Raw genomic sequence first — 13,411 nt, 5'->3', positions numbered from 1 at the left:
CATAGCAGGATAGCAGGAAATTAATATAATATATTTAAAATTTGACTGATAAGTGATTACTTCAAAATATTGTGAAAAAAAAACTTTATAAAACTGAAAAAAATGTAATCGAGTTATTTTATTTTAAAAAAACCGTATGTGTTAATACAAAACAAACAAGAACAGAACACCACATACCAAAAAATTATAAAAAAGAACTATTTATTACTTTCAAGCTTCAAGAAACTTCCCGCATTTATTATTATATTTATCAATATATATAACTTATGTACAAATACAAATTTGTAATATTCCACAGGAAATAAATAAAACAACATAAATAAAACAAACTATTTTATTAATAATAACACTTAAATATATAATATAACACCAAAAAAAAACATAATAACACCAAATTTTAAACCTTAAAGGTTGATTAATTAATTTTAATCTTAATTTTTTAAACCAGTACCTTTTGACATGATTTTTCTGCAGTACTAAAAACTAAAATCCATTATTTACCTATCGTGTGATGTCGATATTTTACAGCTACTTCAGTTTTTAGTAGTATATTATATTATGTTTAGTACGATCCTTACGAGATGCGCTGATCTATGACGAGATGGTATACAAACTTTATTCCATGTTAATTTTTTCATGGTTGAATACTTACTAATTTGATATTATCTTTATTTAAAACTCAACTTTTTATCGGTTTTTCTTCTGAAATCCATTCCTTGGTTCTTGATTGACAAACTGCACAATGATTAAACAAAAATTTGCTAGTACAAAGCGAAAGTACCGAAAGTACCTACCGATAAACTCGGGAAATCCCTGTTCCTTCGAGGCATCTGGCATAGTACCGAAATTCTCGGTTCCGAAAAACAGCTCCGGTCCTGGAAACCCTAATAATTAATACTCCCAATTAAGGTTTGGTTTCGTTTGGTAAGTACCCGGAATTCCCGGATCTTTTTGTCCCTCACAGAACCGGGTCTCGAAATTAATTCCAGGTTCTTTCAGGACTCGGTAAAAATAATACTTAAAAAATATTTGTTTATTAGGTACGAGAGAAAGTTTTTTGATGCTTTCTACCGGTCAAATTCTTAAAACAATACAACAAACCTTCAACAAAAGTAGTAGATAATGCACTATTTCTTATTGTTCTTGCTCCTTTTCTCTTTTGAAGTTCCTATCCTATAATGTTTATTAGCATTTATTAATAATATAAATAAATATGTTATTTTATTATTTAGTACGTATAATATAATGTTGTTTAATATATCAGTTATATTTTTCTAAATGTAGGTAAATGGTATAGGTAATATCTTTGCATTTATCGTTTTATCGCAGCTACAACATACCTAACTAAACTACTAAGTACCTTTAATTTAAACTTATTAAAACTTAAAACATCCATTAAATAGGTACCTACCTACCTAGTACCTACTTTTTACGCAAGATCTATAGTTTTTTTACGTACCAAACTTTAAAAAATACTGAAAATTACATACCGCATTACTGTGAGGTGGATGACTTTTGTAAAGCTCTAAAGCTCTTCGAAAAACCAATAACTTTTAAAAATCAATATTTTAATATATTCTTCAATATGTGTTGATAAACATACAAGCATTTTCTTCTTCTCTTCCACAGTCAGGTTGGCCGAGCGGTCTAAGGCGCCAGATTTAAGCTCTGGTTCTCGAAAGGGAGCGTGGGTTCGAACCCCACACCTGACATATCTTTTTTTATTTTTTATTAAATAGAATTTTGAAATATAAAATTAACTATTAAATAAATAAATGTTATTTATTATTATTATTAAAAAATATTGCTTCTCACTCATTTTTAGTAAAACTGGCCTTCAGTTGAAAAACACAAATTAAGGTAATAGATTATCACGGGGTCAAAGTCCAATGCCATTTCAGTAATAAGTAATAAACTTAATTATATTTCAGTCTCCAGTTCGATTCTCCTATAATTAGGCTCTTAGAAAAAGTGAAAATACGGTAAATATTATTTTATTTTGATTTTTTTCTTTCTTTTGATCATTTTATTCCAATTACATTAGCATTAGGTTAAGTAAAGATTTTCAAGATTTAATTGAAAATGCAGAACGCCCGTATTATGACATAATTAGATAACAAAAATTCAATTGTCAAAAGTCTAATGAAATATAGCAAAGCATTGTTGCCATGTCAACCTATTTTTTATATGATTTAATGAAAAATAATGTTACTTGGAATATTTATTTTTATTTTAATTAAATAAATTTAGTGATAAGATTTTACAACTCATTGTGATAAGGAATTTATTATGTTACCTTTAATAATTTGATAAACTCAAATTATTTTCCAGTATTTTATTTAAAAAACAATAGTTAATTTACATTTTTAATTTGAACAGTGTAAATTAAATAAACATATTTGGATTAACTATGGTAGAAGAACCTATAATTTCTGTAAAAGAAGGTAAATTGTGTGGATTAATATCCGAAGATGCCAGAGGAAATAAGTTTTATAGTTTTCTTGGTATACCATACGCAAAACCTCCCATTGGACCACTCAGATTTAAGGTAAGCATCAACAAGCTCAAAAAAATAAGACAAATCAAATTTTAAAAGATTATTTAAAAAATATATTTACATATACCGGGTGCGTCTCAAAAGTGGCTCACCTCTATAACTTTTTTATTTTTTTAGATATTTAGATGCTTTTTCCAAATATGCTAATGAGCCACCCTCGTTCCGTTTGAAAAAATTGAGATATGATTAAAAATATGATTTGGGCATCTTTTAACCCCCCAGGGGCGCTATTCTGTACAATCGTCGGTATCGTTAAGTTACCGACAGCTATCGGTACGTGCGGCCAATGAGCGTCGTGTTGATTGTTGTTGTCATAGTTACCGATCGGTTCTTTGTCAGATATCGCAAATTTGTACCGACAACTCTCGGTATCTCTACCGTGAGGTTAACAAGGGCACGGTAGAGATACCGATTTTCATCGGTACAAATTTGCGATTGACCGATCGGTAACTATGATAACTAACAATTAACACATTTTTCTATATACAAATACGTACCAAGAGCTGTCGTAACTTACCGATACCGACGATTTTACAGAATAGCGCCCCTGGACGAGACACTAAAAACATTAGACGATCAAATCTATTTTTCCAAGGCTCCTTGATTAAAAATTAGCGTTTTTAACACAGCCATGGCACTCTAGATTGAAATTTAAAATACAATTTGTTTTTGAGTGACTATGTCAAAAGTTGACATATGATATGTCATTGGATTCAGAGTGTCATTTTCTATCGAATAAAGTAAAAAAATACCGAGGGTGTCATTTAAAAATCAAAAGTTGTAGTCATTTCCGGTGAAACCGGAAGTGATCGAAAACAATTGAATATGTCAATCAATCCCAGTTTATGTTATATACTAACATACCAAATCTCGTTGTTATATCTGAAAAAAATTAAAAAAAGTTATAGGGGTGAGCCACTTTTGAGACGCACCCGGTATATTCTTTTTAACAGGGTCTCATTTTCGTGTATTTTATGGGGTTTCTCATTAATTTATCTGTAGAGATACAAAGATGCGGTTTTCACATCGCTACTGTGGTACTTTCTTACGAAACTAAAGATGCAGTGTATCTACAGATTTGTCATAGGCTTCTTAGTTCTTGAAATGAAGGGCCTCAGAAGGGCGTACTTGAAAATGTTGCATTTTTCAACCCCCTTCTTGGTTAGGTTTTTTTAACTTATAGAAAAGGTAAAAACTAGTCTCGTATAGGCTTGGTGCATTCTCCGACAGTGCTGCCACTATCGGAGAATATCGTAAACAATCGGCATATACAAATACACGGGTTTAAATAGCGAATATACGAAAAAAAAAGTTTATATAATTATTCTAAAAGTGTTAGGAAGTATAATTTGTGAAAAATTCTAAAAAAAAAGTAAATATTTTGATATCTTTCAGAAACTTGTATTATACCGTATGATCGAAAAAAAAACGGCATGAGCGATGGCTATGAAATGAAGATCGCTGTCATTTTATATATAAAATTAAATAGAGAATGTCATTGATGTTCATTTCCAAGTCAACTGGACGCCGTTTTTTTTCGATCATATTGTAGTTTATTATTGAAGTTAATAAATTTTTTTAGATGAGTTCAACTAGGTACTATAGTTTTACTCACCGGTTTTGCTAGTAGGGACATAACTGGGGCTATTTCGGCTATAACAAAAAGGGACATAATTATAGTTTTAGAAGATATTTAAAAAAAATTAAAACACTAGTTTATTAAAAAAAAGTATACCATTAATATTGCAAATTATATCTTGTCCTCTCGTCTATTTAATTTTTTGATTATGTAATGGACACTTTGTTTACTCACTTGTTACGTCGAACCAAGTCCATTTTTGCTTTTGATCAAATCGGTGTGAGAAGCTGTGAATCTAAAATGTTGTTTCGGGGGAGGGAAACTATCTTTCTATCCGGGAAACTTCAGTTATTGAATGTTATTGCACCCAACAACCACGTAATTACACCCTCCTTTATAGTCCAAGAGCCGGTGCAAAAACATGCAAGAGTTTTCTGAAATAACGCTAATATTTTTAAAATCAAATGCATTTTAGTGTTAAAAAGCAAAGGTACACTTTACTAAAAAGTGGTGTATTATACTTGAGATCCAATGGCATTAACTTTTTCAATTGCCCTGATAAAAATAAAAAAGAATTGACTGATTGGTATGACAACTTCGCCAAAAACACGCCACCATTATACGCTTCTCTAAAGTAGTTTTCATTAGACAGACATTGTTTTTGTGTATAAACTTTAGCATTTTTAATTGATATCTACCATGACATCTGAAGGTTTAACGTATATTTTACCGGATTAATTTCGATACAGTGTAAAAGAAGTTTTGGATAAAGGTAGCATTATTTATACTGAACTAAAAACAGCAAAAGATCGCGACGCGACGCATGGATTTCAGAATTTTCGCGACTAAATTCAGTTGCCTAGATTGTACGGCGAATGTTTACTTTGTTCTTTCCGTATTGGACAGGCTGTATGGAGGTAGCTTTAGGACAAAAATCACGCAGTTTCCAATGAAGACCGACCATTATTATATAAATCTTTCAGAACTAGTTTAATCGCTCCATCCTTGCCAGGTGCAGAAAAAGCTTTGAAGAAGCAATCTTAAAGAATTGGCAAAAAAATACCCTTCGTGGATATAACTTAGTGGATAACTTATATTCGTAAATTATTGGGATCGTAGAGAATATTTGTGTCTGTGTTACAGAGACGCCACGACATGCGACACATGGAAATCAACAGAAGAAATTCTTCTGAAAACATTTTTTCAGAAGTGGCTAATATTTTTATAAAATAGGCGTTTTTTTAACATTTCACACTGGTCCTAAAAAGACGATCAAATATTAAATAGAATAATTCTGTAGTCATTCCTAAAAATCAAAGATTTTAATGATGGCGTTTATAACATGTTAGTGTAATCTGCATCGTCCTTAAAACATTTGCATGATGCTGGAAAAAATATAGCAGAACGTACCACGTTTTAGTCACGGTTGGCAAAACGCACCAGCGTTTAGTCTCAACCAATGAAAGCAGGGAAAATCACATTATGGACTATATAATGGTACATTTTGCTTAAATGCGTCCCGGAACTAGAACTGCTGACTGTACCTTTGTTTTTTAACACTAAAATGCAATCGATTTTGAAAATATGAGCTTTCAGAAAACTCTTGTATGTTTTTGCACCCGGCTCTCAGACTATTACGCGTTAACATTTTTTCGGCAATTTTATTAACATTTGAAATTCTCACAACATAATTAACGCGACGCGACGTCCAGTTCGAGTTATTGTTCCCTTAATTGTTACTACCCGAAACAGCGTTACATCACACAAACCTCGTATCTGAGTATACTTTGGTACTTATATCATAGATGGCAGATGCTCTACACTCATTAATGATTATTAAAAATGTCCTATTAAAAAGTAAGGCGATATAAATAAATATTTTGAAGATTTGTCATAGGCACCTCTACCTATAGACCCATGGGAGGGAGTTTTCAATGCCATAGATGATGGTAATCTTTGTGTTCAAGAAGACCCACTAACTAAAACCATGCAAGGAAGTGAGGATTGTCTCAATTTAAATGTTTACACACCCTGTGTAAGTATTTCTTGGATATTCTAACTGTTTTAAATTATTTTGGGCGTTGAAAACTCTGTTTTAAAACATATTAGTTTAATTGATTTTATATTATTGCAGCTACAGTCATCATCAGATACTTTGAACCCACCTCTAAAACCTGTTATGGTATATATACATGGTGGCAGTTTTTTGGCTGGATCAAACTTAAAATCACTGCATGGTCCAGAATTTTTGGTAGCCGAAGATATAGTTGTCGTTTCTATTAACTATAGATTAGGAATCTTCGGTAAGAACAAAATGATTAAATACGTAAAGTTTTAAGGCGAACAAGTATTTCTGCAGCATGATGCTCCCTTTTTATTAATTTAGAGTTTTATTATTCTAGGATTTTTAAGCCTAGAAGATCACAAACTAAACATTCCAGGAAACGCTGCACTTAAAGATATGGTGCTAGCATTAAAATGGGTACAAAGAAACATACGGTGCTTTATGGGTGATCCAAAAAACGTGACCATTTTTGGAAATAGCGCAGGCGCAGCTGCAGTTCATTTTTTAGTGCTTTCACCCTTGGCTAAAGGTATCAAAACCTTTGTAATCACATTAATGGTTATAAAATAAAATTTGTACTTTTAGGATTATTTCATAAGGCATTATGTCAAAGCGGTTCAGCTCTAAGTAGTTGGGCTTATGGTATAAGAAACGGCAAGGTTATAGGAAGAGCTATGGGTTTAGAAGAAAAAAGTGAAGAAGAGGTACTTGCATATCTCATGGAGGCATCTTCAGAAGAGATTTTTGAAGCTCAATGTAAAATTAATAGTGTCAGTACCTATTTTTGATTGCTTTAAGAACTCATATTTTTTGTTTTATAAGCTGGTGTTCACTTTGCCTCAATTTATATTTGGTTAAATATTTACTCTTTTATTCTTTACTATTAATCTGCTTTGAATCGACTCCTGATTCCTGTGAAGGATATTTATCTGTTAGTTTTCCACTAGAATAAAAACTAAATAATTAAATTAAAAATTCTCGAGTCTCGATCTCATATATCGTCGGTAGTTACGCCAATGCGACGATGATTAGAATGATTATTGACGGATTCAGTACTGGAAGCATTTTTGGGTCCGAGGCTTTTTAAACTCACAAAGGGTACAGTAAACACATATATCATTAAATTTAATCTAATTAAACTAATCTCGTAAAGGAAATTCCACTCCTCCAACTCCCAGTGGATGACATACCAAGAATTTACAACTTTGAGAAACACCTCACTGTAGTATTGAAAAATAAAAAGGATTGGAAGAGAGAAACGTTTGTTCGACATGTAAAAGACCATACCATAACGTGGTATGCTGATGCTTCCAAAACCATAGCAGGGACAGAGATAGGAGTATTTGGTTCCAGAACTAAATACTCCGAACCAATGGGCACCTGTCCCAACATCCTTCAGGCAGAAATATACGCTATCGAAAGATGCGTACAATTTGTCTTAGAAAGGAACTATATCGGAAACAGGAAATAGCCTCCGATAGTCAAGCAGCACTAAAAGCGATCAAGTCAGTAACCATCAATTTGAAGTTGGTCCAAGAATGCGTAGAGAAGCTGAACAAATTAGGCAAAGAAAATAAAGTCTCAAAAATAAAATATACTCTGGGTGCCCGCTCACCAAGGGATAGAAGGCAATGAAAAAGCAAACGATCTAGCTAGAAAAGAAGCGAACACTCCACTAACTGGACCAGAACCGTTCTGTTTTCTAAGCGGAAACGAACTTAAAACGGAACTGAAGAACCTGGAAGACTTCATCCGTAACCTGGAATGGGAATCCTCCAACGCAACGGTCTAAGGCACTCGAAAAAGGGCCTCAAAATTTACGACCGAAAAAATCAAAATATTTTCCTCGATTTAAGTAAAAACAATCTTCGGATTGTCACGGGGTTTCTAACAGGACTCTGTCTCCTCAAAGAACACCTCAGTAGATTGAAGCTGAGAAACAACGGCGAATGCAGATTCTGTGAAAAAAATGGGAAACACTAGAACACCTTATCACTGAGTAGGCCGAGATGACAACCGTTCGTGTCATAAACTTTGGTACGGCTGATGTCGAAAATGGAGAGCTGGCCTCTGTGGAGCCGGTTCAGATACTGGTTTTTGTCAAAGCCTTGAGACTGTATGATGAGTTATAACTCAAGAAAGTGGAGCACACAATAGATCTGTAAGGTCGCGGTGATTTGCCCCCTCCTAAACATTCTACGTTCTACATGAGACCGAGACTTTCAGTCTTTTTTCTTAATTTTTAATTTACAAATCAGGCCTCCTTAAACAGTAAAAATGATTTCTTCTACATATCTCTTAAACATTCCGTGTTGGTTGTAGGAGACAGTACAAGGAAACAGAACAAGATTCATAGGTGTTGTTGTCGAACCAAAGTCGTGTAAATGTGAAAAATTATTTTCAACTCACCCCGTAAAGATTCTTCAGTCTGGAAAGTACAACAAGGTACCAATATTAATGGGATACAATTCAGGAGACGGTATGAACTTATTAATTTATATCATAAACATTCAGGGTATATTGGAATTAACTATTTTTTAGGAATGATTGTAGACGCTATGGTAGCACCAGAATTGAATTACGTATATTGGACAGACAAGGAATTTAATGTCCCAGGTTTGTTACAACTGAAGAAGGGTAGCACACTATCCAAACAACTAGGCGAAGAGATTATAAAATTTTATTTTGGAAATGGAGATATCAGCAGAGACACCCACTTACAAGAATTCTACGATGTTAGTAAGGTCATCTTTTATCAATGTTTCTATGCTTTAATTCCTTTATTAGACATATATTAGTCTATCCAAATAAAATAGTGACCGTTGTTATTAGATATATCATTTTAAGTCAAAAGTAGATTGCTTTGATAAGAATATTAATATTGCAAATTAGGCAAAGAGGATAAAAAAAATTATCCTCTCATAGTAATATATGCCTATTTAATTTTTTGATTATGTAATGGGCACTTTCTTTGCTCACTTGTTTCGTCGAGCTGCTTGAATCCATTTTTGCTTTTGATTAAATCGGTGTGAGAATTTGTGAAGCTATAACATGTTGTTTCGGGAGAGTGGAATATCCGGAAAAGTTGAGTTATTGAATGTTATTGCACCCAGCAACCACGTAATTGCCTCCTCCTTTATGTGTTAATATTTTTTCGACAATTTTATTAATATTTGAAATTGTCATAATACAAAGCGACGCCCAATTCGGGTTCTTTTTCACTTAATTTTTACTACCTGAAACAGCGTTACATCACACAAACCTCGTACCTGAGTGTTTTGTAGTTTCAATAACTGCACTATTAAAAACTAAAATACTTAAATATTATGACAAAATCACGGGTTTAATATTATTTCAATGCGGTCAATAATTGCCCTTTATGTCTCTTAAGTGCTGCTAAGGAGGTCAGTTTTGTTCATATAAATAATTACTGTTTATATATTTATAATTAATTCATTTTTGTTTCGTAAAATATTTTGGTTAAAAGAAATATAAAAGTCGGGAAAGCTGTGCTGCTCAAGCTTAATCACGTGACTAAAAGTTTATTTCGTATGATCTATAGTGGTGTCTATAGATAGCAACTGACACTAAACAAGTTTATATTTTGTAGATAACAACTGATAATTCTTTTTTAAGAGGAATATATGCATCAGTAAAAATTCACAGAAACACATCAAAAGTACCCATCTATATGTACAGGTTGTCTCTTGAATCAGAACTCAATTTTTATAAGAAAATTTTAGGCATTGAACTCCCTGGTAAGTATAGCTAATCGATCAATTTTAGTGTTGTTCTATTTATTTTTATGTACTAATAAAGATTTTTAAAAGGTGTATGCCATGCTGACGAACTTGGATACCTCTTCAGGACAATTTTAACTGAAATTCCTAGCCCAGGAAGTATAGAAGACGTAGCTCAACGAAGAATGACAAGACTATGGACTAATTTTGCCAAATATGGTAACCCTACACCTTATTTGGATCCTTCCGTAGGTCTGATTTGGCCTAGAGTGATGGACGCCAATAGAATTCCTTTTTTAGATATTGGGCAAAATCTAAGGATTGATGAAAACCCAGAAGACAACAGAATGAAATTTTGGGATAAGATATATGCCAAAGGGAAATTATGTTCTAAATTATAGAAAAATGTATTTTTCCAAACATTTGTGTTTTTTTATTTAGTTTACCTTTTAGAAATTTTAACTTAAATACCGTCGTTTGGGGTGAAATTGATCATAAGAAAAAGTTTTTAACAGAGATTTGGCATTTGTGTAAAATTTTATTTTTGTAAATAAGTTTTTTCGGTAGATGTTAGTGATAAGAACAACACCAAATAATAAGAAAATTTGAAAAAAATATATTAAAGGCCTGGAACGAACAAAATGTCCTGAACAATCTCATACTACGTGTGACGTGTGGGGTGTGATTGATCACGTTTTATTTAATGCATTGAATAAGTGTATACCTACATAGAAACTGATTAATCTAACCCCTGTCTATTTTAAAGTCATGATTTAAATTTACAGGATTTTTAGCATTTGGGGTGAGATTGTTTGGTGCGGGTGAGAATGATCAATAAGAAATAATTATTGCTGCGTTGTAAAAAATACAAGATTAGGCTTTCAAACTAAATATTTATTTTCTGAATCAAAAACAAGAAAGAAATACCAACAGTTCATTCTTGTTTTACCACAATTGACTCGCAGGGTGAGATTGCTCACGGGGTGAGATTGATCATTCGATGATCAATCTCGCCCGTACTAAGCGATTAATCTGACCCCTTCGAACAAATTAAAGTATAACCTCATAATTCACAATCGAAAATAACTAAATTTCGGAATATGACTTGCAGAAACATTAACAAATAGCGCCATGTAATCAGTGTGTTCGTTACTATATAACCATTTGAGACTTACCAATGACAGTTCTAGAAGTTGTAAATGAAAGCAAAAACAATTAAACAATTTGAATGTATTTTTTTAGATAAAAAAACAGCGATTTAACGACGTGACCTGTACACATTCCCTTCGATCATACTAAACACCTTTGGCGGTTTAACATTAAACAAACCGACGATTCGCGCGCTACATTTGTTTTAATAAAAATACAACCTAGTGATCAGTTTCACCCCCGGAGATCAATTTCACCACAAACCACGGTACCTATATTACTGCCAATGAAATCAAAAGTCTGAAATACAGGGTGTTTCAAAAAACATGTGCCATCTCTCGTGGGGAAATTCCGCACGTAAAAATAAGATTTATTTCTCATACCAACTAATATGTCCGATTCTGCTTTGTTTCTAAAGTCTTAATAATCTTTCAATTTATTATAATTTTTATCCACGTACTTTTAAGGTTTCGAACGAAATTTTGAGGGTAAAATTTACTATAAGTGCTGCATATTTTAATGCTAAAAAGCTCGATAAATTCATCAGAAACGTGCATATGGGGTTATAACTAGAACATTAAAAAAATAGACATGTGCTCCACAGCTCCACTGACTTTTTTCTTTTGATACCAAAATTGTGTAGGCCGATTAATGCCAATTAAAAGCTATCTTTTGATATTTTGTCGAATTTGGCCTCCTTGAATAGACGCATACGCCTCCTCTATAAACGTAATTGTATTAATCACAATTAATAAAATTAAAATAAAAATTACATTTATATTACCTATTTATATATTATTATATTATTTATATTTATATAGTTATAAATTATATATTTTACCTAATTTATTATTAAATTATTATTACTATTAGTCCAGCCTACAGCAATTTCAAATAAAAAAATAAGTTAGTTACTTACGTTAGTAAGATAGTTACAAAAAACCTATCATTTTAAAAAAAAAATTTTAACATCCTGTAACTCTAAAACTATGCATTTCTATACCCAACAATATCACTATAATTGTTTTTCATTTTTTGATGAGAAATCATTTAAAACTTTCTGAAGTTAATGATATTAAATTTTTTTAAGGTTGGGCTATTCGACATTCGACTTGGATCAAAGCAAATTAATAAAATTGCGTTTATCTCATCAAGGAGGCCGAAATCGACAAAATATCAAGAGACAACTTTTAATCGGCTTGAAACAGCTCACACTATTTCGCTAACAAGAGAAAAAGTCAGTGGCGTACAAGCAAAGAAAAATATTCCAGTGATAACCCATATGCACGTCCCTGGTGAATACGTCCCTGTCGACACTTTTTGAGCTTTAAAATATGTCGCATTTTATAGTAACGACTAATTATATTAGTATTAAAAAGTTGTTTTTATGGAGTTTACGTTTAATTCCTTTAAAATAAAAATTTACAGGTTGTGCCAAAAAATTCGTAAAAAATGGAAAAATATTTTATAATTTAGTTATTGAAAAAACTAATTCTATAGATTATTAATTATGATATCATGCGACATACTACAAATATCTAGCGCTCAATCGACTAATCAAGATGGACTAAATAGCTAAAAAAGTAAAAAAGTTGTCCCGAATTTGATTTCATGTCTACAATATAAATAGAGATACTTCACAAAAATAACACATTTTTAATTAATTTATGAAAATCTTTGAATAAGAAGACTAAGGAAGGAGCATATCAAAAATCTTAGGTACACCGCGATGGGCCTCAAATATGGCCGACTTAAATTCCGGTTTATCAGTGTCGTTCTAATTTTATTTAAAAAATGTAAAACTATGATGTAGGGTAGACGTGGGGTAGACTCAATAATTTGTTGTTTTATTTTACGTTGTGAATAAATGTTGGTAGTTATTAAAATTGTTATAAAAATATATAATTCTAATAAAAATAGATAAGTTATAATAAGTATTTATTAACACAAACATCCGATACGCTACTGAAGCAGGTAAGTCAAATTCTTCTTCTTCTTAAAGTGCCTTCTCCATTCAGTGAAGATCGGCAACAACCATGGCAAATTCCTCTCTATTTTTCGCTCTTCTCAGCAAAGTATGTGAGTCCAGGCCTGTCCAATCTCTGATGTTCTTCAGCCAGGAGCATTGCCGTCGTCCGGGTCCGCGCTTTCCCTCAATTTTACCCTCGATGATGAGCTGAAGGAATTCATACTTGCTATGTCTCATGATATGGCCCAAATAGGCTGCTTTCCTCTTTTTTATTATGTCGAGGAGTTCTCGGTCCTTGTTCATTTGGTTTAGAACTCAAATTAACGTATCTAAATTCTTTGACATCTAATCT

At 32.3% G+C, this 13,411-nt stretch overlaps 1 protein-coding gene and 1 non-coding gene across 6 annotated transcripts; both read left to right on the top strand.

Annotated features, from left to right (window-relative positions):
* The first annotated feature begins 1,628 nt into the window (after positions 1–1,628).
* Trnal-uaa lies at positions 1,629–1,712 on the top strand. The gene has a single exon. It is a non-coding gene; the product is annotated as a tRNA-Leu (tRNA).
* A 149-nt stretch (positions 1,713–1,861) lies between these two features.
* LOC115889333 (juvenile hormone esterase-like) lies at positions 1,862–10,363 on the top strand. 5 transcript variants are annotated; one of them, XM_030909307.1, is made up of 10 exons: positions 1,862–1,982; positions 2,380–2,548; positions 6,034–6,171; positions 6,271–6,439; positions 6,539–6,730; positions 6,787–6,971; positions 8,524–8,680; positions 8,743–8,945; positions 9,812–9,959; positions 10,032–10,363. In XM_030909307.1, exons 2-10 carry the CDS (start codon positions 2,411–2,413, stop codon positions 10,340–10,342), a joined length of 1,641 nt encoding a protein of 546 aa, XP_030765167.1. In that variant the 5' UTR covers positions 1,862–1,982; positions 2,380–2,410; the 3' UTR covers positions 10,343–10,363. The 5 variants fall into 5 exon arrangements, with proteins under 5 accessions (XP_030765167.1, XP_030765169.1, XP_030765171.1 ...); XM_030909309.1 differs by having other exon boundaries at positions 1,863–1,982; positions 8,743–8,936; XM_030909311.1 differs by lacking the exon at positions 2,380–2,548 and having other exon boundaries at positions 1,885–1,982.
* The last annotated feature ends 3,048 nt before the right edge of the window (positions 10,364–13,411 follow it).

This window comes from Sitophilus oryzae, unplaced genomic scaffold, assembly GCF_002938485.1.
Source record: "Sitophilus oryzae breed Bouriz unplaced genomic scaffold, Soryzae_2.0 scaffold_813_pilon_pilon, whole genome shotgun sequence".
NCBI lineage: Eukaryota > Metazoa > Arthropoda > Insecta > Coleoptera > Curculionidae > Sitophilus > Sitophilus oryzae.
The sequence above is the reverse complement of the archived record's forward strand: the minus strand, read 5'-3'. Positions and strand labels throughout refer to the sequence as shown.